At 45.0% G+C, this 27,596-nt stretch overlaps 1 protein-coding gene across 7 annotated transcripts in view; it reads right to left on the bottom strand.

Moving 5' to 3' along the window:
• The window catches only part of ARMC9 (armadillo repeat containing 9), a 151,247-nt gene that overhangs the window by 55,012 nt on the left and 68,639 nt on the right, over positions 1-27,596 (bottom strand). For all 7 annotated transcript variants that reach the window (XR_007154871.1, XM_047871597.1, XM_047871591.1 and 4 more), the window contains 3 exons: positions 27,116-27,190; positions 23,239-23,329; positions 18,855-18,910 (listed from right to left, as the gene is read on the bottom strand). Coding sequence is in view for 6 of the 7 variants with exons in the window: in XM_047871597.1 (XP_047727553.1) it covers positions 18,855-18,910; positions 23,239-23,329; positions 27,116-27,190 (222 nt within the window). In the remaining variant the exon portion in view is untranslated. The remainder of the gene's footprint in view (positions 1-18,854; positions 18,911-23,238; positions 23,330-27,115; positions 27,191-27,596) is intronic.

Here is a 27,596-nt window from a genome sequence, read left to right on the forward strand (position 1 = left end):
GGGGTGCTTTGTATCAGTCAGCAAAGCCTAAGTTCTGCACCCACAAACATAACATTGAGTAAATGGGCCAGACTCAGAGTATATCATACTGTGTGATTCCATTGAGATATATTTCAAAACCAGAGTCAGAAGCAGAGGGAAGGGAGGGCTGCTAAGATGTGGGTTCTAATGAGCTGGGTGGTTCTAAAAGGCATATGCACTTTGTGAAAATTCTCCAAGGCCTGAAGCAGAAGCCTCTGCCTGCCCTGGAGGACCTCCCTGCAGAGAGAAAACCACCAGCATTCGTGCACAACTGTCTGCTGTGAGCACTTACTCCCCCGGTGGATCCCTGTCCACCAACCTGTGTGGGCCATGTGTCGTGCCAGGTGGTGGGGGTGCCCTGGAGAACAAAGCTAAGCTAACACTGTCCCTGCCCTGGTGTCACTTACAGTTAATTCATTACTGGGAGATAAAAGGCAGTGCGAATAAACAGCAGCTAAAAAGAGACGAATCAAAAGAAAAAAAAAAAAGGGCACCTGGGTGGCTCAGTTGGTTAAGGGTCTGACTCTCGGTCTCAGCTCAGGTCATGATCTCATGGTTTGTGAGTTCCAGCCCTGTGCTGGGCTCTGTGCTGACAGTGCAGAGGCTGCTTGGGATTCTCTCCCTCTTTGCTCCTCCCTGGCTTGTGTGCTTGTCTCTCTCGCACTCTCTGTCTCAAAATAAATAAACTTAAAAAAAAAAAAAAAAGATGAATCAATCATGAAAGATAGCATCAAAATAAATGCCACAAAGTAGAACACTGGGGTGCCTGGCTGGCCAGTCAGTGGAGCCTGTGACTCTTGATCTCAGGTGAGTTCGAGCCCCACACTGGGTGTAGAGATTACCTAAAAATAAAGTCTTTAAAAAAAAAAAAAAGCTGCTAAGTGAATTGCGTAACTAATGCTCTGTAGCGTGGCTCCCACAGAACAATGATGACTTTCACTATTTTTCACTTTTTTTCTATTTCCAGTAAGCTTGCTCAGCTTTTCCCGCTAGAGATTTGACTGTCCTTGCTCCACGCCCAGCAAGTGCTTCATGACCATCAGTTCCATGGTTCTCGCCATTTTACAAAATTGAGTGTGGTGCCTTGGCTCAGTTTGCTCACCAGAACAGAAAACTGCTTCTGTTTCTATGTTTTACAGAGCAGATGTATTCACTACTTTTTTTGATTCCAAGTTTTTATTTAAGTTCTAGTTAGTCGAAGTTCGGTACTTTATATACCATAGGTGGTAGATAGAATTTAGATACAAATGGGCTCAAACTGGAGTCAAATAGACCCTGGGCCCTTACAGCCAAGCCACAGTGATGCACGTGAGGGGGGCTCAGTCACCACCTGAATTGAATTCTGAAGCTGGAAGCAATGGCGGGTCATGTAACAATTTTTCTCCAGTCATATTCCCAGACCTAAGACACTAAGCGTTTGGTTTTTTTTTTTGTTTTTTTTTTTTTTTTTGGTCTTTTTTAAAGTAGGCTCCACACCCAACGTGGGGCTTGAACTCACAACCCTGAGTTCAAGAGTCACATGTTCTACCAACTGAACCAGCCAGGCATCCCTAAGGCACTATTTCTAGGGGCCTTCAATTTCCACTCAGGTCATGATCTCATGAACTGTGAGACTGAGCCCTGCATTAGGCTCTGTGCTGATAGTGCGGAGCCTGCTTGCTATTCTATCTCTCTCTCTCTCTCTCTCTCTGCCCCTCCCTACCTTGATGTCTCTATCTCTCTCAAGATAAATAAAAATAGGGGCGCCTGGGTGGCGCAGTCGGTTAAGTGTCCGACTTCAGCCAGGTCACGATCTTGCGGTCCCGGAGTTCGAGCCCCGCGTCAGGCTCTGGGCTGATGGCTCAGAGCCTGGAGCCTGCTTCCGATTCTGTGTCTCCCTCTCTCTCTGCCCCTCCCCCGTTCATGCTCTGTCTCTCTCTGTCCCAAAAATAAATAAACGTTCAAAAAAAAAATTAAAAAAAAAAAAGATAAATAAAAATAAAAACCTCTGTGATAATGCGAAAAAGACATGCACTGTTTCATTATTTGTAAAAAAACAAAACTAGATAAGAGAAAGAGAAGCTTATTGTAGAGCACTGGTTGACCTTTTCTGCATCTGTTTCCATGGAAACAGATGTCGGACAAATAGGGTTTGCAAAAGCCTCAGAATCATGAGGTGTCTCAGAGCCCTCACCTTGTTTTGAGCCTTCTGATGTCTATTTCCATAGAAACCAGAGTGGAAATGAGGGCAGCAGCCGTGAGTCAGCCTGACGGGTGGTTCATCCCAGCCAAGGTCTGGGAGCACAGGGGCCGTTATAGAAATAAACGGATTTAGAACCAGAAAAAAGCGAAAGCCTTAATTGGGAAACACTGGTTTCTTTATTGACTTGGTTAAATAATGGAAAGGTCCTGCAAGTAATACAGACACAGACAGACATTTCTTTGCTAATTAGGTAACAGGGCATCACAAGCCTATCTGCACCATGCCAACCATGCTGACCACAGCGGGCAACCCATCAGAGATGATTCGTGGAGAGCAGCTTGCCGTTGGCTCTTTGGACATGTACAGCTTCAGGTGGGTCGGCCGTCTTACAGGTTATATACGAGGGTGGCAGAAGAAAAGGAGGTCATGGCCCAAGCACTCCACAGTATGTCTTTGTCTGTGGAATGCAAGGTCATGAGGGAAGCCTGGGTAGAAACTGACTGGTTCTACGCCCCTCTGCTTTCTGTTCTAGCTAGATCATGGTAGGCACTTCCCCATTTATCTATTAAAAAAATGTTTATTTATTTTGAGAGAGAGAGAGAGAGAGAGAGCACGCGCACAAGCAGGGGAGGGGCAGGGGAGAGAGAGAGAGAGAGAGAGAGAGAGAGAGAGAGAGAGAGAATCCCAACCAGGCTCCACGCTCGGCATAGGGCCTGACACGGGGCTCGATCTCATGACCACAAGATCACAACCTGAGCAGATACCAAGTTGGACATTTAACGGACTGAGGCACCCAGGCGCCCCTGGACCTCCCCGTCTAAAATCCAGCTTTACCCTGCACGTGATATGCACCTCCCGCCTGTGTGCCCCACTTTTGTTCAAGGCACCATCATCCTCCCAAGGTCACCCCAGCCTTCGGTTCCTAATGGCACACCCCGGTAGCCGGCACTCCTGAGGGTTCTGTCCACGGGGACTCCCTGCGCAACGTCTCCCTGCCGTCGGCCAGCTTAGTGTCACTCCCCGCCCAAGCTCAAAGTGCACAGCCGCGGGGAGGTGGGGCGTGGGGCGGTCCGTGGGCTTGGGTTCAAACCTCGCTTCAGCTAGTTACTGCCCGTGTAACTGCGAGCACGTTCCTGAATCTCTCTAAACTTCGGTTTTCTCGTCCAGTACATAGTGCTGGTAACAGAACCTTCTTGACAGCAGGCGTACGAAGAATCAACGGAAAACAGCTTGTAGAGCTCTTGGCCCAGTCCCACACGTAGTAACTGCTCAGAAAATACTGCCCGTCAGGTAATTCTACGTGTTATGGATCTCCAGTTAACGTGAACGCTCGTGCCAGAGTAATCTTCCCAGGACCCAGCTCTGTTCACACCCCTCCCGGGCACACAACAGTTCAGTGGCTCTCCGTTCTCTGCAGTCTGGCTTCGGCACTGCTGCAGCTGTGTCCCGCCTCCCGCTTTGCACAGCCCATGCCCAGGCCACAGTGAAGCATCCCTGGCTGGGTCGGGCCTGTGCTCTGGGCTCATGCCGTTCCTCGGCCTGAGGCCCACCTCTCTGCGACGCAGCTCTGGACCCGAACGGCTCTAGCAGCTCTCTCATTTGCTAAGTTTCTTCCTCTGGTTTTTAAACAAAAGCTCCTTTCAAAAGGCTCTGGCCTTTATCTGTTCGTCAATACCAAGGGGGATCGTGTGAATCTTACAACCGGGCAGGATGATGGCGGTAATTATCCCGGCCCTGGAGTGCGGGTGGCAGCAATGGTGGGCTGAAGGAAGTGGTTAACTTGGAGGCAAGGTTCGAGACCACGTAAGGTCCCTGGAGCTCCTTCACACTTGGGAGAGTCCATTTCTTCTCGAGGGAGATGAGGCTAGAAGCCAGTTCCCAGAGACGGTGGAAAACTCAGTCGGGAGCGCACCTTTCAAGGGCAAGCCAACCAATCCAGGGCCGGCACCCCAACTACCTCCTGTTATCAGGCTCTCACACTCTTGGCCATTATTCACCTGCCCTAATGACCCCAGGGCCATGTTCGAGACAACCAGGGGCAGCCCCTCAGGCCAGAGCCCACTGAAACTATTCAAACTATCGGATCCTGAACCTGCTTACCCTGCCTCCCTCACTCCTTCCTGCACAAACCACAATCGAAGCTCTTGGCTACATGTCCCTTCTCTCCCTCTGCCTCGTGACTGACCCTGGGGCTTTCCGGCATCGCCCCCGCCCACCCCCCCCCACCCCCCCCAGGATGCAGCATGCCCCTGACTTTTGGGAACTGTAACAAACTATCTTTTCAAAGGCACTTGTCTTCTGATCTCTTAGCCTTACTGAACCTCAAATTTTCTATAAATACACTGTATTTTAAAACACCTGAGGCCACATTCTTATCGAGGGCTCCTCTGTGGCACCCACGCTGCCACCAGAGCCGGCAACGGAATGCCAAGTGCGGAAACACCAGCATACATGGTTCTCCATAGCCGGGCGCGGTGGACCTGGAGCTGACGCCGGAGGGGATATTGATAATCATGACAATCATCATCGTCACGCCAATAGTAATGAGAGCTAACATTCAGCAAGGGCTGACAATGTCCCGGAAACTGCAAAAAGTGATTTGATGCTAGTTATCCCTTAGCGATGCCAGAACCCACAGGGATGTTATAAAAGCTACCGATGTGGCTCTACTACCTGCCGCCTTTCTACGCAGGGCCTTGTTTTGGTGAAATACATCTAAGAAAGTATCATGCTGAGTTGTATGTTGAAAATGACACGAATTTGTATTTTAAAGGAATAAGGCCCAGTTTTCTGCTTTCTGCACTGATGCTGCAGGGAATAATATTAAAAAAAAAAAAATCTAGCCCTTCTGTGTCACAGTCAACCACAGGAAATGGTCACTGGGTCTGAGTTCATTGCAGCCACCTGGGGAGGTCAGCCGCAGACCCACCCACCGGCCATCTTCCTACTTGTACCTGACCAGATTCATTTCCTCAGGAGAGACCGAGCAGGTATCACTGGGCCAGGTGGATGGGGTGGGGGCAGAAGAACTGAGAGGGCAAAATAAAGCAAAACAAAACTAATTCCAGTCCTTAGGAAAAGATGAAGAAACCCTATTATCCACTTTACAAAGTCAGTGTAAACTGTAAAATTTTTTTTTTAATGTTTATTTATTTTTGAGAGAGACAGACAGACAGAGTGTCAGCAGGGGAGGGGCAGAGAGAGGGAGACACAGAATTGGAAGGCTCCAGGCTCCAAGCTGTCAGCACAGAGCCTGACATGGGACTCTAACCCACGAACCGTGAGATCATGACCTGAGCCAAAGTCGGACTCTTAACTGACTGAGCCACCCAGACGCCCCTTTTCATTAAATTGTAATACTCAAACTCATAAAGATTGTACAAAACAAAACGGTAAACCAGTGGTTCTCAAAGTGTGGTCTGGGGAAACTCTGGAGACCTTAAGATCTCGGGGGGTCCATGAAGTCTAAACTATGTTCACAGCTACAATATACTTCTATACTATAATTTATAAAATATAAAATAATATATAATTATTTTAATAGTAATAATACTTGCCTTTTTTACTTTCATTCTCTTATGATACACTGAAGTTTTCTAGAGCTACATGACATGTGATGATATCACTCTGATAGCTAACAGAATGTATGTTTGAGTATTCTTGTACTTTCTACAAGCTTCTGAGGTTCGGGATATAAACATGTGCTCAGTTCTTCCCTTGTGTCTTCACTAGCTATCTTGGTCACATCTACTATAACTGATATAACTTCATTATCATTCAATATGTCATTATTTCAAAATCAAATCTTTCCTTGCTCTTATGTGGAAACAGACTATAAGTAGACCTATTGTTTCTTTTGGAATAGTATTTTTATAATTTTTTCAAGAAATTTTTTAATTTGTAAGATTTTCACTAAAACTGTTATTTTAAAATTTAAGAATCATTTATTCTAAAATAAAAGAAAACTTACTTATACAGTATTTTTTCTTATATTTTCTTATATTTAAGGATGGATCATTGGCTTAAAAAGGGAGACCGGAGGCCCCACTTTCTCAACCCACAGCTGCACCATTTATATGAAAAGATGCCGAGAAAAATACTTATCAGGAAATTCTCTGACTCATGGAAGGGAAGGATGTATTCCAAAGAAGCTGGACAGACTTCAAATAAAAAACGGAATTACACGGAAGCTATCTTTCCCTCAATTTTGTAGATGTCAACAGATGCCTTATTGTGTCTTATGTAACAAAACATATTTAGATAATATTATAATGACAGATAAGTATAATTGAGGTATCATTTTGAGACAAATCATTGAGAGTTTAAAGAAAATGGATTTGAATATTTTAAACATAGATGTGATGACTTCTTTAAAAGTCAATAATTGAAAATTTGTTTTCATATTTTTTCAAACTAGAAATTAAAAAGCCACCGAAGCTGTGTGATGGGTATATGGGCACTCTGTATTGTTTTTTTCTGTGCATCTAAAACCACCCCCCACCCCCAATTATTTTCAAAAAGAAACAACAAAACCACTGAAGAACAATGAAGGGTAATTATTGTCTTTGTTGAAGAAACATACCCAATAGCCTTGTAGAGCTTACACTGCTGAATGGGCAGTTAACAAAAGAAATTACATTATGCTACTTTCCAATGAAACAGTAGCTCGTCGAATCAAAGATTAAGCTGCAAACATGAACGCTGTGTTAATTTATATCTCAGCTGCAGAAGTATGCCTGGACTTGCTATTTCGCTTATACTCATCCAGTATCAACAGTAACTAGCCACCAAAGACTTTTGCATACAGATCTTTTTTGTTGCTTGACAACAAACACAAGTGTTGCCAGAAGAAATATTTAATGTATTGACTTGCATGGTTTATCCCTGGACAACCGTGCTGACATTTGCGCTGATGGAACAGACGCAACAGAGGGTAAAACCACCGGTGCCTTCATCAGGAGGGGCCACCAAACTCGAGTAGCCGTCGCCACTGCCACCACAGGTTAATAGACAGATGGATAGACGTACAGATAGATGGATGAGCACATGGACAGACAGAAAAATTATAGATCAGTGACAGAAAGCTGTTAGAGTTTCACTGAAGAATGTCCTTGATGAAGCAGCAGGAATTTGACAAAGTCTCGACTCCAGTGGACCGTCTTTCTAACATTCTGTGTAACAAAATGGGATGTACGTGATGGTTATCTTGAAAAACATTTGTGAGATTATCTGAGCTGCGAGCCTAACTAGGCAGTTTTTTGTTTTTTTTTTGTTTTTGTTTTTTGTTTTGTTTTTTAAGGAACACCATTTTTACTTGAAAGAATGATAGACAAACTATGTTGTTTCAGACTTAGGTGTCGGGCAGACATTTTCTCAGAGATTAATGAGGTGAGCCCCTCACATCAAGGAAAACAACGGGTAGGATCTATTATCAATGATGAAATTTGAACTCTCCAGAGAAAACAAACATTTGAAAACACTTGCTCCTGCCACTGCAAGCTTAATAGCTTCCCAATACCTAAGGACCTTTCTTTACTTTAATTTTTTGTTTTTTACATTTATTTATTTTTCAGAGAGAGACAGAGCACAAGCACGGGAGGGGCAGAGAGAAAGGGAGACACAGAATCTGAAGCAGGATCCATGCTCTGAGCTATCAGCACAGAGCCCGACGCGGGGCTCAAACTCACAAACCGTGAGATCATGACCTGAGCCGAAGTCAGACACTTAACCGACTGAGCCACGCAGGCGCCCCTCTAAAGACTTTTCTGATGAGATCAGAGGCAATATTAACTAATGCAGTTTCTGGATGTTTTGTAATGAAGTATGGCCACATTTGGAAAAACTGCAAAAATGAGAAAGCGTTATTTCCCAAATGATCAATGCATGAAAATACAAAATCATGCATGGGTATAAACTAGGCAGGATGCCAGCAGGAATTGTGATGTAAGAACTTCCAAAAATCCACTCCTCCACAAAAGCAAGGAAAACACTGGCAAAAACTGTCCAAACCAAAATTTTCAGAACTCTGGAAATTAACCAATGGCTTATGACCATCTGAGGAGTGCTTATTCAAGAAAAAAAAAAAAAGGGCTAATTGTCAGTAAGAATAGCAAATGTTGTGACATTCCTCTCTCTCCCCAGCTCCTTGAAAACCCCCAGCCCTGCAATCAAAGTGAAAACCAGCAACCAAGCGGTCACTGGAAAGGAGCAGGTGGGCTTTGAGCTTCCCCAAAGCCCCGTTCCAAGAGAACCATCATTAATTGACCTGTCAGGCAAGTCCTTGGGAACACCTCCCAGGGCTTATCTTTATTTGATCTGAGAGCCTGTTCAGTGTCAACGGCCTTGTCTCCAGGGCTCTTGAAAACACACTCACAAATGGCCAATGGGCCAAAGAAGAAATCACAAGGAAAAGTAGAAAATATTTCGAGGTAAGTGGAAATGGAAACAGAACTTTCCAAAACTTATGGGATATAGCAAAATCAGTACTCTGAGGGAAATTTATAGTGGGAATATATATATATATATATATATATATATATATATATATATATACACATATATACACACACATATATATACATATATATATGTACATACATATGTACACGTATATATATACATATATACACACATATATACATATATACACATACATATATATACATATATACACACACACACACACATAAATGTGTATACATATACACTTTACATTGGTTGAGGGTGTGACAGACATCCCATGCTAGGTGAGCTGGGTATGTACCTCTGTCAGATGTCTCTCTCTCTCTCTCGGTTTTAATTTAAATTCTAGTTAGTGAACATACAGTGTAATATTAGCTTCAGGTGTACAATATAGTGATTCAACACTTCCATACATCACCTGGTGCTCATCACAAGTGCCCTCCTAAATTCCCATCAGCTATTTCACCCATCCCCCATCTTCCCTTCTAGTACCGTTAGTTTGTTCTCTATACCTGAGTCTGGTTTTTTTTTTTTTTAGTTTTTTAAGATTTTACTTTATTTTTTTAAAAAGATTTTACTTGTAAGTAATCTATACACCCAACATGGGGCTTAAACTCACAACCCTAAGATCAAGAGTCACATGCTCTTCCAACTGAGCCAGCCAGGCGACCCAAGTCTGTTTCTTGGTTTGCCTCTCTCTCTTCTTTCCCCCTTTGCTTGTTTGTTTCTTGAATTCTCTGACTTATTTCGCTTAGCATAATACTCTCTAGCTTCATCTATGTCATTGCAAATGGCAAGATATCACTTTTTTTTATAAGTTTTTTTAAGTTTATTTATTTTTGAGAGACAGAGAAAGTGAGAGGGGGAGGGGCAAAGAGAGAATCTCAAGCAGGCTCCGCACTATCAGCATGGAACCCAACATGGAGCTCGAACCCACAAACCGTGAGATCAGGACCTGAGCCAAAACCAAGAGTCAGATGCTTAACCGACGGGGCCACCCAGACACCCCAAGATTTCACTCTTTTTATGGCTGAATAATATTCCTGTGTGTGTGTGTGTGTGTGTGTGTGTGTGTGTGTGTGTGTGTTCCACATCTTCTTTATCCATTAATCCATTGATGGACATTTGGGCTGCTTCCATCGTTTGGCTATAGTAAATAATGCTGCAATAAACATAAACAGGGGTATATGTATTCCTCTGAATGAGTGTTTTTGTATTCTTTGGGTAAATACCCAGTACTGTGATTGCTGGATTGTAGGGTAGTTCTATTTTTCATTTTTTGAGGGAACTCCATACTATTTTCCACCAACAGGGCAAATCCACCATATCCTTGCAAACTATAGTGATATATATTTAATGTATGCATTTAATGCCTACATTAGAAAAAAGAAGGCTTTCAAATCAGTAACCTAAGTTTACACCTTCAAGAAACAGAAAAAGAAAAGCAGAAGGAAGGGAATAATAAAGATTAGAGTAGAGATAAGTGAAATAGAGAACAGAAAAACAATAGAGAAAATCAATAAAATGAAAAGTTGGTTTTTGGAAAGATCTACAGAATTGATGAATCTTTAGCTAGATTGACTGTCTTAGTCAGCTCGGGCTGCTACAGTAAAATACCACAGACCGGGGGGCTTAACCAACAGAAATGTATTTCTCACAGTTCTGGAGGCTGGGAAGTCCAAGGCCAAGACGTGTGGGCTGTTTCACTTCCTGATGAGAGCTCTCTGGATGCAGAGAGCCACCTTCTCTGTGCCCTCCCCCATGGTGGTGAGAGTATCTTGTGGTGTCTCTTTTCTTAAGGGTACTAATCCCACCAGATTAGGGCCCCACCCCTATGACTTCCTTTAATCTTAATTACTTCCTTAGAGGCCCTGTCTCCAAATGCACGCACACAGGGGTCAGGGCTTCAACATATGAATGTGAGAGGGCACAATTCAGTCCATAGCACTGTCCAAGAAAAAGAGATAAGACTCAAGTTACTAAAATCAGGAATGAAAGCTGGGACACTACTGACCTTATAGAGGGAAAGATCACAAGGCAATACTACAAAAAACTGCACACAAATCGACAAATTAGATGTCTTGGATAGAATGGACAAATTCTCAGAAAGACACAAATTATAGAAACTGGCTCAAGAAGAAATCAAAACTCTGAACAGATAGACCTATAACAAGTAAAGAGATCAAACCAGAAATTAAAAAATAAAAAATAAAAACTTCCTGCAAAGAAAAACGCAGGTCCAGAAGGCTGCACTGGCGAAGGCCAACAAACATTTACAGAAGAATTAACAACATCAACTCTTCACAGACTCTCCCAAAAACAGAAGGGGGAACATCTTCCAGCTCACCCTGGTACAAAACTAGAAAAAGAGGTGTATATAATTGTTGATCACTATGTTATACACCTGAAACTAATATAATCTTGTATGTCAACCAGACTTGAAGTGAAAATTTTTGAAAAACTAGAAGAAGACATCATAAGAGAAGTCAAACTACACTGTGATATCTATTATAAATATACATACAAAAATCCTCAACAAAATACCAGCAAACCAAATCCAGTAACATATAAAAGGGATTTGTAATCCCTTTTATATGTTACTGGGTGGTTACTGGGTGGTTTAACATACATCAATCAATGTGATACACTATGAACAGAATGAAGGGAAGAAATTTTACATGATCATCTTCATTAATGTGGGAAAAGCATTCAGCAAAATCCAATACTTCACAACCGCTGAAAAGAAGGGAAGTTCAACCTGATAATGAGCCTTTATAAGGAACCCACAGCCAACATCACAACGGACAGTAAAAGACAGAAATCTTTCCCCCGAAGATCAGGAAAATGACAAGCACTTCTATTCAATGTTGTACTGAAGTTGTAGCCAGGGCAATTTAGGCAAGAAAAGAATATGAAAGACATCTAAACTAGAGAGGAAAAATCATCTATATTTACAGAGGATATGGCATTGTGTACAGAAAATCCTAAGGAACCCATCACAAAACAAAACAAAGAAACAAAAACTCTTACAGCTAATAAACGAGTTCGGTAAGGTTTCAGGATACAAGATCAATACACTAAAAGCAATTGTATTTCTATGCACTAGCAATGAACAATCAGAAAGTAAGATTAACAGAATGCAAAAGAGACTAGCAGATTTTAACAGAATAAAAAAGATTTGTTGGTATGGTGTTTGAATTTATGTTGCAACTAACCTTTTTTTGTTTTGCTTTTAATGTTTTGTTTTGTTTATTTAAGGAGAGAACATGAGTGGGGGGTTGGGGGGGGAGAGAGAGAACGAGAGAGAGAGAGAGAGAGAGAGAGAGGGAGAGAGAGAGAGAGAGAGAGAGGGAGAGAATCTTAAGCAGGCTCCACACTCAGCGTGGAACCCAATGCAGGCCTCAATGCCACAACCTTGGGGTCACGACCTGAGCCAAAATCAAGAGTTGGACGCTTGGGGCACCTGGGTGGTTCAGTTGGTTAAGCATCTGAGTCTTGATTTTGGCTCAGGTCAGCCCTGCTTCTGGCTCTGTGCTCATGGCACAGAACCTGCTTGGGATTTATTCTCTCTCTCTCTCTCTCTCTCTCTCTCTCTCTCTCTCTCTCTCTCTCTCTCCCCCCCTCTCCCTCTCTCCCTCCCTCCCTCCCTCCCCCATTCTCTCTCTTCCTCAAAAGAAATAAACTTAAAAAGAATAAAAATAAAAGGTAATAAACACATTCTATCAGTTTTAAATTCTTCCTAATTTAGCAAATATTGATAGGCAAAATACACATAAACAAAAGCTCTTTGGAATCTTCAATAATTTTTAGGAGTGAAAAAATGTCCTGAAACCAAAAATCTGAGAAGTTACTTCAAACCTCACATAAATATGATATGTATTTTTCTATGTATATGTAAGAATTGGGGCACCTGGCTGGCTCAGTCAGAGGAACATGCCATTCTTGATCTCAGGGTCAAGAGCTCGAGCCCCACGTTGGAGGTCGAGTTAGTTTACTTAAAAAGCTAAACAAGGGCACCTGAGTGGCTCAGTCAGTTAAGCGCCTACCCGACTCTTGATTTCAGCTCAGGTCATGATCTTGTGGTTTGTGAGATTGAGCCTTATGCTCTGTGTGGAGATTGCTTGGGATATTCTCTCTCCCCTTCTCTCTGCCCCTCCCCCATGGGTGCACATGCTCTCTTGCTCACTCTTAAAAAATATATATTTAATAATTAAAATTGAAATGAAAAAAATAAAGTCTGAAGAGAAAATCTAGGAGACTAATGTAAAATTTATGGTTCAGGGGACCTTAACTGGGACAGAAACACAGAAGCTGTAAAAGAAAAGTCAATATATGTATCTTCTTAAAAATTTTAAAAGAGTTGTGGCAAATTTATAAAAATAAGTCAATGAATAAAAGATGTATCTTCGAATGTTGTGCATTGAAGGTGAAAAAGGGGCAATATCTGTAACATACTGAGAATCCAAAGGAAGTGACACGGGAAGACAAACAATGTTAAAAATGAGAAAAGGACACGAATAGGCAATTACAGCACGGCAAACCCAAATATCCAATAAAATAAACATAAAAGACGCTCACACTATACAATGGGGACGCAAATTAAGATAACAAGATAGCACTTTATCAATATGAGATTGGCAAAAATAATGATTGCACCTAACGCTGGTGGAGATGGAGGGAAGTCTCCTCTCCTGCTCTGCCAGTGAAATCCGAATTGCCACCGCCTTTTTGAAAAACAATCTGGAGAAGTCTATCACAATTAAAAACACACATACACTTCAACCCAGCAACAAAAGCCCACGTAAGTAAAAGTACCAGTAAATAAGCATCTATTTACGGCGGCATTGTTTGACAAAGCAAAGATCCGGAAAACTGTACACCTATGGCACTAAACAGAATCAATTTGCCCTGCTGGCTGACCTAGAGGGACTGCCAGGAAATATTAACAAGAGCAAAGACAACACAGCGTATGTGTGTGCTTGGATCTATAATCTATGCCATCTCATTTTGTAAAACCAGTACTGATGAAAACATACATGGATATGTGCATGTCTATGTATAATACTGTATGTGTGTATCTCACAAGAACAATGTGAAAGCACAAACCCATACTGATGTGGGTCACAGGGGCAGCAAGGGATGAGCTTACGCCGTCTCCCGTGGAAGATGCCTCTCCTGCTTTCCTGACCACATTTTTCTTGTCCTCAATCCATTCCTCTTATCTGTCAACCTAGGCTAGGGAAAAGTCCTGTCGGGACGGCCATGTTCCAGTACTTTTGCAGCCTTTGGAATTTCTACAGCACTTCTTGTTTCTATCACATTCGTGAACCTATAATTATATATTTATTTTCTATTACTTTTTGTCTACACGTGTTCACACGTCTCACAAGAGACAAAATCGCGTAGTGGCTAACGGCTTGGACTTGCGAGTCAGACCCCCTGGGTTTGATTCCAAGCTCCGTCCCTGCGGTTGTGTGAACTCGGTAAGTGCCGTATTTTCTGTTTTCTCACCTGTGGAACGGGCACAACGATGGCACCCGCCGCAGGGTCGTTGCGAGGAGATGAGCGAATGCACGCACGGTGCCTAAACAGCGCCCGGCACCTGGTGATGCCACAGCCGTGAGTGGCGATGATCAGCATCATTATTCTCTCACTTATCCAAATCTTACTTGGAGGTATTTTAAGCCCAGATACTCTTTCAGATTTGTTTTGTATCCCTTCCTCATTATTTCCTAGAATGATGTTATGTCAAGGCGCTCAAATATTTGTTGAATAAATAAATGACTCTTAGCCTCGAGAAATCTCTAGAGAAGGAGATTGCTGAGCATAGGACTGTCACTTCCACGGCAACCAGCGAGTCGACGTCCATGCTGATCTCACCTGGCACTTAAGCCTGTTTTGTTAAGAGGGGAGAATATTTGTCTTAAAATCAGTCTTCTCAAATAGCACAAGAAGGCTTTTCTTCTCCACTTATGAGCTAGACACCTCACCTTACACTGTAATCGGGAAATGAGCCATTTGTGGTGGGAACACTGGAATCAGGGTTCCCGAGCCCTGTGATTTGCCATCAGCTTTCTGGGAACATAAGACAAATGTTTAACATAAAACTAAATTGTACTAGGGGCAACTGGGTGGCTCGGTCGGTTAAGCGTCCGACTTCGGCTCAGGGCATGATCTCGCGGTCCGTGAGTTCGAGCCCCGCGTCGGGCTCTGCACTGACAGCTCAGAGCATGGAACCTGCTTTGGATTCTGTGTCTCCCTCTCTCTCTCTCTGCCCCTCCTCTGCTCACGCTCTGTCTCTCAAAAATGAATAAATGTTAGAAACAAGACTAAATTGTATTAGATGACACATTTCTTTGAACCACCTGGTGAGATGCGTTCGCGCCCTTACAAACTGTAGCCGTTGCCTGCCTGTTCCTGTGTGTGTGCTGGCCAAGCCCATCTAATGAAGGTTTTATTTCTCTGGAGGTTTAAATGGGTCTGGGGGCTTGTGGGCCAAGAGAGCATCAGAAGCAATTTAGAAAATGATGAAAACACCTGTCCTTCCGAGGCCATCCTTCCTCTCTCCTCCTGCCCTGAATGCTCCACCTCTCCCTCTCAGCCGGATGCTTCCCAGCAGCATTTTAATAAGCTTCGGTGTCTCCCAAATTAGAACCGAACACAACCGCCCTGCTTGCGGGCTCTCGCACTTGCTCTCTCGCTCACAGCCAGATTCGTGGGAAGAGCCGCATATCTTACCGGCTCCATTCTCTTACTTCCCACCTGCTCCCCAACTCGGTTTGACTTTTTGCCCCATTAGTCTTCAAGGTGCTCAGCACCCGCCCTCCGCCCTCCGCCCACTGAATCTGGCGCACCCTCTCTCTCACTTCTCACTACACCGGTGACCCTGCGGCCCTCCCCACTGACCAGGACCTCGCTGCCTCCCCCCATTTCCTCCTCCTGGTCTCCAGGTAGTTTCCTGTGTCAACAAAGAGGGCGTAACTTGCCACGCCTTTCTGCTGCGCGTACACAGAAGTACATACATCATTCATCAGGCTGTGTATTTATGTTTGTTTTCTTTCTGAAATTGAATCCTAGTGTTCACATCGCTTTGTGATTTCCTTCTCCTATTTGACGTTATACACTAGACAGCCTGTAAGTCAGAAAAAAACATCCCTAACGCTACCTTTCCATCTCTTTATTTTGGCATATAAATGTGTGTATATCAGACACAACTTTCAGCACACCAGGACAAGTCATTACATTCTTAGAAATTAGATCAGATTGTGCACCTGGGGGGTCTCTTGAGCTTCCTGGGCAGCAGGACCAGTGGCCACAGTTGCAAGTGCACAGATTTTAACTGGATGTAAGGTAAACGGAGCCTAATTCCCCTTGGCTTCCAGCCCCACCCCGATAGAGCCATGTTATCTTTAGAAGCATTGAGTAGCTCCGTGAAAACACTGGCTCCATTATCTGTGTTTTGGGTTTCAATAGGAAATTAAAAAATTTTTTTTACAATGCTAAGCAAGATGACATTTGACTCAAAGGTCCTGAAAACACTTGTGCTGTCTCCTTCAAAGCTGTCACCTTGGGAGGTAGTAGCCATGTTCCAATGACAGTGTCACGTGCTCAAATGCTCTGTGGAAATTTTCCTTGAGTCTAAGCACCTTTCACTTTCCTTTTTCTTTCGAATTTAAAAAGTAACACCCACTCTCGGTTTACCAGCTGAGTAAAACACAGATAGCTGGGGCCCTCCCCGGGTCGCCCTTGCTAACACTCTGCGGTGTGCTGTAGGGGTGAAGAGAGAGGCAAAGTCCAGGATCTGTTGACTGGAGTGCATCGCAGAGCCATGTTCCGGCCCCAAAGGCCAGATCCTTTCCTTACAATTTCCCAACTAAACACTTTCAGAGTCTTCTGAAAATCCTAGTTATCACAACAAATATTTTCAAACCCTACCCTCTTAAAATAAAAATCAGGGTAGCCAAAAGTCCAGAAAATTAAAAGATCTCTATAGGGGCGCCTGGCTGGCTCAGTCGGTGGAGCATGTGACTCTTGATCTCGGGTTGTGGATGAGCTCCACATTGGGTATAGAGATTACTTAAAAATAAAATCTTAAAAAAATAAAATAAAAGATCTGTATATTCCTTAATTTTTAGTAGACTATAATTGCTTCCATAGGGATATTTTCCAAAGTTGAATTCCCATCATTAACAGAACAGTTGAGCCAAATGAATTTTCCCTTGCAATTCAAAGACAAAGGGGTTGAGAGCAACAAAACAAAACAAAAAATTCAAAGCAAACAAAAAAATTCCAAAGAGATAACTCAGGGAGAGGACAAATAGTTCCTGAGGAGAACTTCTGGATATAATGACAAAAACTCAATGGAATTAATTACTTAAGATATTAACTCAAAATATAATTTAAAACAATACTGATGGGACAGGGAACAAAGATGGTCTCTTATCACAGTCCTGAGAAGACTGGGTCAGGGAGCTGGGCTCTCTCCTGTGGCTGGCCAACAATAGCCTACAGGACAAGATGCCTGCTTTTGAAAGGCCAGCAAGCTGAGAATGATTTTACATCTTTAAATATTTGAAAAAAAAAAAAAAAGTTTAGTGACCCACAAAAATCAAATGAAATCCAAATTTTAGTGTCCATAAATACAATTTTATGGGAACAGAGCCGCATTCATCCTTTTATGTATTGCTGATAGCTACTTTGCATCACAACGGCAGATTTGAGTAGTTGAAACAGAGACCACATTGCCTCCAAAGCCTAAAACATTTACTTTTCTCTTTACAGAAAAAGCCTGCCAATCCCTGTTCTAAACCAGATTTTACTGCCATCGACTTTGTGTGACCTTAGGCTGGTCTCCTCCCCTCTCTGGATCCACCTTTGCAAAGGAAGGGGCCAGGATCCCCAGCCGAGGTCCAGAACTGCGCTTGTCGGACAAGGCCGAGCGGTCTTCACCCTCTAGCGCCACCTACAGCTCAGGAAGAAAACGGCAGGCGGGAGGCGGCCTGTGGGAAGGACAATCACTGGGCGACCTCAGCGCAGCCTTCTTCGCAGGAAGGCTCTTAAATGAAGGCTCTTAAATGAACTCGCTGGAAGATCTTCCCCAGCTGGTGCCATCAGTGGACAAAAACCTGACTTTACAGACCTTTTAACCCGAGAGACCACAACTCCAAGGGGAAACCTCTCCTCCAGCATTCACTTCAGGAGTACTTGCTCCCCACAAAATAGAAGGAATGCAAACCAGGAATTAGTACCGAGAAGAAGTGGAGAGAGTAACGTGTATGGGTTTTGTAGGCCTGGAGGAAGAACGAGGAGAAAGCTCGTCGTCTGAAAAACCCATCTCCCGCCCACGAGTCGCCATTCTCTATCCTCGCTTCATGAGACTCACCGACGTTAGTTCTGAACCTTCTGGTTTTAAAAAACCAGGTAAGCAGATTTTGCAGAGCCAAGGAAACCCATATTGAAACAGCGCAAATAAAACAGCAAGGTGGTTGGTTCTGCCCGCTCTGAACCAAGCCTCTCAGCCTAGAGAGCCTCACGGGGAGCCTCCGGGCCCGACGCTCCCAAACATGAGGAAGACCAGGGCAGGCTCGGGCCCCTTCAAAGCAAAAGACTCATGTCGCAGAAGTGCTGCCTTTCAACCTCCCATAAGCCCCGAGTGCTGTGGAGCGTGACACCTGCGTGCTGTGGCTGCGGAAAACCCACCCCAGGGGCGGCACGTGTCCTTCAGACATGGCCACCCCCAATCCTCCCGCCTCGAACCCTCCCGTCGGAGGAGTCTAACCTCCGTCCCCCAGTCTGGGCCACTCTTGTGATGTGCCCCGAGCAGAACACAGCAGAAGGGATGTTCTGAGACCGCTGAGCCCGGAAGAGGACTGGAAGCTTTCACTTCCTCCCTCTTGGAGCCCAGCCACCAACCGGTGAGGAACCGTAAGCCTGACCGCTGGGCGATCGGAGGCCACACGGAGGGGCCGGGGAGGGTGGGAGGCCAGCTTGGACGCGGAAAGCAGCCACACGACACCTCAACTGAGACGGGCAAGACCCCCCGCAGCTGAGCTTAGCCAAGCTCCAGCACTGTGAGGAATAATGCTGCAGGGATCAAAACCTCCATTTCTGGACTAACTCTTCGAGGCAAGGAAGAGACTCAATAATTTGGCACGAGTTTTCTAGGCGGTGTCAAGGGCCACCAACTTACTTCATCATCTTCCTCTTCATCATCATCAGATTCAAGAACACCATCCTGTAGCTCCTCTATAAAGAAAAAAATAAATGAATAACTGCAAACACAGTTGGGAGTCTTGGCCAACAAAATCCTTCAGCTGCTGTAGAGGCGCGTAAACGCGCTAATGAGAATCAGGTCACCTCGGAACAATTTGGTTTCTGGGGCCATTGCGGCCACAGGTTGTGATCATTCTCAGCAAATTAAATCTCTCCCCCAGTTTGACCAGAACGCATTGGTAGTGGCGCGAGCAAAGTTAAAAGCCAGCATACAATTTGAGAGGAATTTAGAAAAAAAGAAATTAAACTAGTGTTGCTAGGCATTGAGCTAGATGCTGTACACGTGTTATTTCCTCCGTACAAAGATTTGGTTGACTCTTCTCCCCACTTTATAGCAAACAGCAAAAGGAGGCATACAGAGGATAAGAGATTTGTTTACGGTCACATTCCCGTAAGTGACAGAGCTGAGATTCAACTCAAGCCTGTTTTTTAAATCCCATGATTTTCCCACAGAGGCTGGGGTAGCAGCCGTGGCAGGTAGGGTTCCTGAAGGCTCCCGTGGTTCACTGCTAGATCTTAAGAGTTTATATATAAAGGAGGGATAATAGCAAAATGGAATCTGAGAAAGGACGAGCCTCTGTGTTTTCATCTGTGAAATGGGGATCAGACCACTTACTTCCTAGGGTTGTTGGGTGGGTGGGTGGGTGGGTGGGGGGAACTTCACAGTATACCAAACTAAGCCACCTGGCCCAGGGCCAGGTACACAGTGGCTGTTAGAGAAGTTTGGTTACTTTCTCCTCCACGAAGCCTTCCCTGACCCCTCACTGGGCAGTCACCCCTCTGTCTGCTGAACACTCAGCATTTTCTGTAGACAGCATTGTCCTGGAGAGTAGTACCAGACAGTACCATACTGGACAGCAGTCTGATAGTACTTGCCACTTCGGGATGATCAGTTTACTCATGCACGAATGGCTATGGACTTGTCTGGGCATCTTCCTCACCCATTGTACTGAATTGTGAGTCCCTGAGAACAGAGCACCGGGCTTACTCATCCCTCTATCCCTAATGCATCTTCCTTAACGATCATTTGTTTCTTGAACAGATGACATGAGAGAAGAGAGGAAGTCAAATAGGAAGTAGGAGGCAAGGAGCCAAAGGCTATTCTTGAAGAGACTGCTCAGCATACTTAGAAAGGGGGCAGATTAAACTTAACCCCCAAAACCATTTCATAGAAGGAATATGTAGAAGCCCCGGGACACCCGCTGTCCTTGACACAACCCTCATTCTAAAGGGAAGGACTCTCACGGACTTGGCTAGACCAAGGCCTGCAGGACACCAACTTCTGTCCCCACCTCAGGGGGCTTGCACACCTCCACGCCCATCACGGCCCCACCCCTGTCACGGAAGGCTGTTCAAGTCAAGAAAACTACCTTGCAGATGGGGAAATTACGCCATTCTGCACTTGAGCTGAAGCTCCCTCACCTAACTTCTGTGCCCTCCCAGCGCACGTAGAGCTCTGCTCCGTGCCACCTGCAGGTAAATGCCTATCAAGCAGCTGGCTTTCGAAACGGGGGTGCTGCTGTATTCATCAGCTGTGGACATTTCTTTTTCCAATATACAAATGCCCCCTCCCACTTTTTAAAAAAGAATCTTAGACGTTTCGTGAAGCCACAGGCTGGTCCAGCCACAACCCCTCCCCTGAGCCTGTTGGCTCAGACTCATCCTATTCCCCAGAACAATCCAGTCCTGTGAACTTAATTAAGTACCTTATAAATGTCAGTTCCTCCTCTTGGGGGTGACGGGGACATCAGCCCTGCTTCCCGCACTGTCTCCTGGGTTGTGGCACGGCCAGCTGCCCTCACTCCAGTAACTAACAGTGAGTGGTGCTCGGAGCCATCAGTGTCCTTCCTTTCCTGCGGCCCAGCTGACGATGCTGGCTCTGCCCTGCTCCCGTCCTCTCCTCAGGGACTGGCCAGTACCTGCCAGGCCCCCCCCTTGAGGGCTGGAGTCATAGATGAACCTCCCTGCTGCTGCTGGTGGCGGTCACCTCTGTCTGCCACGTCCCTTAAGCCTCCCCAGGGCAGTCCTTCCCTACCTGTGGGGTTAGGTTCCTAAAATACTCTGGAATTTCTGTACTTGGAAACCTTAAAACTTTATAGGAAAAACAGTACTAGAGAACTGAGATGGGCCCGAATGTATGAAAACCCATACGCACGTGTCACATGTTTACTAAAATAGACTAAAGCCAATACGCTAAATAGAGATTGTGGCAATGCCATCCGACTTATCTTAAACTAGTAAGCTACTACTAATTCATACTCTACTGTTAATGTCTACTTGAGGATGAAGCCCGAACGGGGTGGAAACTCCAGCTCTCCCCTCTGTGGCTTTCACAGTGATGCTGGTACACCCATTCATTCTGACTCCATGCTCACGACACATATCCCAAGGCAGCTGTGTGTGTGTGCCTCGTCCTCCGTTCAAACGTTCAATGACTTCCTCATTTTGTTTCAAAGGATCAGACTCCTAAGTAATAGGGTCTCTGGGGACCTGCCATTGTCCCATGGATACAGAATAACTGAAGTGCTTGCTAAAAAAAAGAAATACTTTTGACACTCATTATTGAAACTGGCACTTACTGAGCAAAGCAGGTGTATGTCAAGCCCCTTCTGAATATACCAGAACTCCACCCACGATAACTTCCTGACAAAGCACATCCCTCACGGAAATGTCTAACTGACCCTCCCTCTTCACATTCTTCAGCATGTTAGCTTAAGGGCCAGTTTTACAGACGACAAAGAGACGGTTTGGGGCCAGAGCGCAAGGGGGACCGCCCCTGTGGCTTGGCTGCCAGAAAGGAGGGGAGACCGACAAGAAAATGGAGGCGCATGGGCCTTGATAGATTGAAACACAAAGCCAGCCTTGAAGAAGATTCCGGGCCCAAACGTGACCCCGAAGCCACAGAGGACCCCCACTCGCTAGGGACGGAGTTCTCAGCTGTTCCCTGCATCTCCCTCCTTCCCCAGCAGTGGCCTCTCTTCTACCCACAGCCGGTGAGGGAGCGAGCAGAGTCCCGACTGCTGTCATGGAACAGCCGCATTTTATTTCGCTGTGTTCTGTCGATCCATCTGCCCAGCAGAGTGGGGGTTCCAAATCAGAAATGCAGCTGTTGCAGAAAGCAAAATTCTATTCCTTGCTCACCTGAATCTGGGATGAGTAGCCAAGGGGAGGATGTTCAGATGGAAACGTGCCCAGGCCTGAGGGAGTGAAGGTTTCACTGGCTGCTCTCCCTGCTGCTTCCTGTTGATCAGGAGCCTCTAACGTCCTCTTTCAGCCTCTCCATTTCTGTGCTCGTCCGAGGCAGGGACCCACCACCCCGGCTGCATGTGGGGATCACCTGGGAGCTTTAAACACTACCCCCCCCCCCCAACCTGTGCTCTGTCTCTCAAAAAGAAATAAATGTAAACACTATTCACACCTGGGGCCCCCCTGGAGCTTCTGACTTCACTAGCACGGGGTGCTGCTTTGGGGACTTTAAATCTCCTCAGGTGACTGCCGTGTGCGGCTCAGGCCGCGAACCATGAGCCACCTATGGGCTTCCTCCAGTGAATGGCTTCGGGCAACTGTTTCTTGGCCTTGGTCAAGCTGCTGACTCAGGAGCAGAGATCAGGAGATTGATTTTTTCACCTTTGCTCACGTGCTAAGTAGGATCTGTGCACTTGGACTTTGAGTGATGTGGGCTGCTGGGTGCCTCTGGCACGGGTACGAGTCAGGACCAAGATGTCAGGAGTCCACAGAAAGAGCTAGAGCTTCCCCTCCATCCTGGTCCCATCCAAGGCTTCCTGCACCTTCCTGTCCTGCTTACTATGGGATGTCGATTGTCACGGTAACGGAGAAAGCCCGAGAGAACGAGGGTCATCTCCTCCATGGCACCAGCGGGCAACATAAGTTTGTTTTGAAAGCGTGAATGCACGCGGGAGAGTGACATTTTCTGTGGTGGTGCCACGGAGGTCGGCATTGTTTTCCCTATCTGGCCCTGGGACCCCCAGAGAAGCCCTGTGAAGGGGGGAGAGAACGAGGAGGGGGAGGTCCACGTAAAGAGAACGTAAGGGTAGAGCAGGGTTTCTGCGGTTGCTTTTGAATTCTTTTTGTTGACTCTAAGCCTAAAGTGTGGTGAAAGATCGTTGATCCTGGGACAATCTGGACCGCCTTGTTGGTGGGTTCAGTTGGGTCTCCCCACCTCCCTTAAAGCCCCTGAATGGATTCCAAGATATGACAAGCCTTCCTAAGAAAGCCCGTGTATCCTTCCAGCACACATGAGAGATGCACAGACAGATTATAGCTTCCTGCTTTGAACGGACCTGAATTAAGCTGCTTGATGATGAACTCGATCTGGCGAACCATTTCAGCATTGCCTTCTTTGATGAAGCAGCGGAGGACGTACTCCATTCCCTGGGGCAGTAGACAGAGTAAGAGTTAGCATTTTAGTTGTTTTGTGGGGGAGAACAGCTCTACCCAATTAAAAAAAAAAAACCTTTGGCAGGAGAGTAGGGATATACACAATAAAGATACCTCTGCTCAGTACTAAACATTCTTCTTGTTATTTTTCACAACTCACAGTGAAACTGCTTTCTTCTTGGTTGGCTATCTGACCTAATTATAAAACGTTTGGCAGACAACAACAAAAACCTATTGTACAGAGAACTGGGGGTTGCCAGAGGGAGGTGGGGTGATAGGTGAAATAGGTGAAGGGGATTAAGAGACACAAACTTCCTGTTATAAAGTCAATAAGTCGTCACAGAGATAAAAAGTACATCAGGACTACAGTCAATAATGCCGTAATAATGTATGGTGACAGATGGTGACTGTGCTTGTCTTGATGAGCAATGGATGTACATCTGAAACTAAAAGAACACTGTATATCAACTATACTCTCATAAAAAGTGAAAAATTTTAACTGCATAAGTATTCCCTTTAGTTTGGGCAATATGTTGTTTTGGGAGGTAATTTCTGTCCTGTGATTTCTTTACGTTTATACACTTCCTTCTGGATTTTAGAAACAAAATGAAGAGTAAAGCCATATGTTTAGAGAAATAAATGAACAAACAGAACCTCTTTTTAAACAGCTATTGTTCTTCTTCTATCAAAAGAATTATAAAGGCACCATATTGTGTAATATTTACTTTGTTACAAAACACTGACATCGGGACTCTCAATACTAGCTAACAGAATTGCAGAGAAATGTAAGATACCGACTTAACCACAGGTATCTGTTTCCCCGCCTTCCTCTTTCCTTGAGGGATCTGAATGAGCACGTGTGGCTGGAGCTGGTGAGACCTTCTTGCCACAAGAGGAAACTGTATCTGATAATGACCCCAAAATAGAGGAAGCAGACTCCAGAGGTCCCGGGAGAGAAATGGATCCAGTAACACATGAACCCTGATCAAGGTCTGCCTGATGGTTACGCCTGGACTTTTCAGTTAAATGAGCCAATATTTCCCTCTTTTAATGCAGGCCTGTTTGGAGTTAATGGCTGTAAGTGAATCAAAGAAATGTCAAGTGCAGTTTTGAACATGGTGAATTCCCATCGTGTAGAGAAGAGCATTACCTTCCAGAAGGCTAAGTCTGGATTAGAATCTGAGTTCCCTCATGAATTAACAGTGTGACCTTGATCAAATTACTTAGTTCCTCCCAACCTGTGTCCTCAACTATAAAATAAGGATGGCAACGCTGGTTAACATGAAATCTTTAAAAGGTAAAGAATGTAATTGGGTGTTGGTTAGGTAGATACATATGTTTGTCCATTGCACTGAACTATATAAATTATACCTAAAAAAACAGCATCCAGTCCAAGTGCTGGTACATAATAGATGCTCAATAAATGGTTAAGGGGAGTCGGGGTGGCTCAGTTGGTTAAGGGTCCAACTCTTGATCTCAGCTCAGGTCTTGATCTCAGGGTTGTGAGTTCAAGCCCTGAGTGGGATTCCATGCTGGGCGTAAAGCCTACTGAAATGGTTAAGATCGTTCCTGCTGTGTTTGGAAGGGATTTGTGGCTCAGAAGAGAGATCTGGTAGCCGAGGCCAAGGGAATAAACAAGGTTCCGGGTGACAGCAGAGTGAGAGGCTTAGGACAGCACCTTTGAGAAAGGAAACATTTAACAGAGAGGCAGGCAGAGACAGGCAAGCGCACAGAGGAGAGCATGAAGGAGTGGTCTGGAAGGGAGGAACAACTCTGGATAGTCTTTGAGTCAAGGGAAGAGGGTATCAAGCGGGCAGGAGTCTGCTCCAGCCCAGGCCAGACTGTCTGGCTGGGATTTCAATCCCGGGGAAGAGCTTCATGGCCGACAACTGCACCAGCGCCGGGGGCGGGAGGCTTTGGAGCAGGCATCGGCGCAGCCCTATTGATCTGAACCGCTCTCCCGTCCCAGACCTTGGCAGTCTCTTAAAGTTCAAATGGCCTCAGTGCACTCCTTTATCTTCTTCTCTGTTTGGGGGGTGGGGGGCATTATTTTAAGACCACCAACCATCATAGCATTTGGTACCGATATAATTTCTATGTTTTCTTTGTCGTTTTCCACAAGCATACGAATGTTTTACCTGGTTGCAAAAACAGAGTTCTTATGATGTCATATTCTCCTCTCCTTTTGGGAGTCCAGTTACACATGTGTGAGACCTCTGGGTATTGTCCCCCAGGTCTCTGAGACACTGTCCCTTTCCTCCACACTTTTTCTCTCTGGCCTGGCTGATCTCTAAGGGTCACGCTCTAATGTCCTATAACACGAATCTCTCCTCCCCACTTGGTCTCTGTCCCTTTACTTCTGTTTTGTCCTGCCTTCCCTGCCCCTTGCCCTGGATGTCCCTCCTCCAAGCTGCCTTTCCTGCTGTCTGATCCATATCACCTCCCTTCTTTTTTCCTTAGCCTACGTGTTTTCTTCCTTGGTCTCTCCTTTGGTTGAGAATTCCTCTCACCAGAAGGACCATAATGCAGAATTTAACCAAGTTCATTTTCCCTTGTTCCGTACTGAAATGATTCCCCTCTCCCCCAAAGCGATAGGCAATTAAGTTCCATTGTTCAGTGTGACCACACAGAATAGTTCCTAATTGAGTTTTTATCTCTGGCATAACTGTTGATGTAATTTTAGATGACTAATTAGAGGAGATTTAGCAATTCTTCTAAGTAAGCAAAATCAAGTGGAAGAACATGTTTCACTGGTCTCAAACTGAATTTGGCCTGTCTTTTGACTGTGGAAATATATTTAATCCCTTCATCATAGCATTTAATATGCACACAGTTGAGCTGGTTCCGCATGTTATGAGAAAAGGGACAAAACTCCAGTGGTTTTGCTGATTAGATCCAGAAACACTTGTCATCGCGTACGATGCTAATCACCTGAAGCTTGTTTTATGCTTAATCCAACAGAAGCACTAATGTAAACACATCAAGTATTGAATTCACTATTTACCAACCACACCAGGAACCAGACAGCTTTATCGTCTTTACCAGAGTGTCTGTCCCACTTGGTTGCTGTGAGGACGTCTGCAGCCTCCGAGTGTTTGGACCACACCACTGCTCACTCCTGCCGCAAGTCCCCTAGGACTCCTGCAGGTGAATTTCAGTGATACTTTCTCCATTTCACTGTTTTCCTGCTAAGCTTCTACTATGAAATCCATAGGCATTCCCAACGCCCCAAATTAAAACGAACCATTTAAAAAAAAGTCTACTAACTTTCCAAAAATAAGCCTGTTGGGAACTTTCTAACATTGTAGTTCTTAGGAGTTAGGGATCCCTCGAGAATATGATAAAAGCTCCAGATTCTCTCTCCAGAAAACTGCAAATACATATCTGGCATACAATTCCAGGGAGTTCATAAGCTACACGCAAGCCATGGGTCCCAGTCTCAGATCTCCTTGCTCTAACAGCTTCTGAACCGTGGCACTGATTGAAGCTTATGAATTTCTCAAGCATATTTGCTTTCTTTCTTTCTTTCTTTCTTTCTTTCTTTTTTTTTTTTTTTTGTAAATGTTTATTTATTTTTGAGAGAGACAGAGACAGCACGAGCAGGGGAGGGACAGAGAGAGAGTGGGGCAGAGAATCCTAAGCAGGCTCCGTGCTATCAGCGCAGAGCCCGATGTGGGGCTCAAACTCACAAACCTATGAGATCATGACCCAGGTCGTAGTCAAGAGTCAGACGCTTCACCAACTGAGCCACCCAGGTGTACCTCAAGCACATTGTCTTACCATTGCCCTTGCTTCCTCACGAATGGATGGAATAGAAAGGATGCTGTACAGAGCTCCATTCACATACGGCTGTATCTTTAAGGGGAGAAAAAACAGCCAATTACAAGTTGTCACATACCGTACAACTCAGTGATCAAACACCCCGCTTGTGAACAGTGTGGCTCACGAGGAGAGAGAGCACTACCACCTTCTTCAGCTCCAGGACACATGTTTCCAAAGGACAGATATCTCCATGTCCAAATATGGAGATATCTCCATATTTGCATGTCCCAGTGACAGCTACAACGAAGAGTTCAAACCCAAGTTCATTACTGGCTCCCAAAGCTCACTCCTGCCATATGCCACTGCTTAACTGTCGGCCTGCTCATTCAGGCTAGAACCGCTGGAGTCATCATCGAATGCTCTCGCTTCTGCTCTCCAGTGTTGAGTCTCCAAGCTGCCTTTGATAGGAACCCTTCTTTTCCACACACACTACCACGGT

Source organism: Prionailurus viverrinus, chromosome C1, assembly GCF_022837055.1.
Source record: "Prionailurus viverrinus isolate Anna chromosome C1, UM_Priviv_1.0, whole genome shotgun sequence".
Classification (NCBI taxonomy): Eukaryota; Metazoa; Chordata; class Mammalia; order Carnivora; family Felidae; genus Prionailurus; species Prionailurus viverrinus.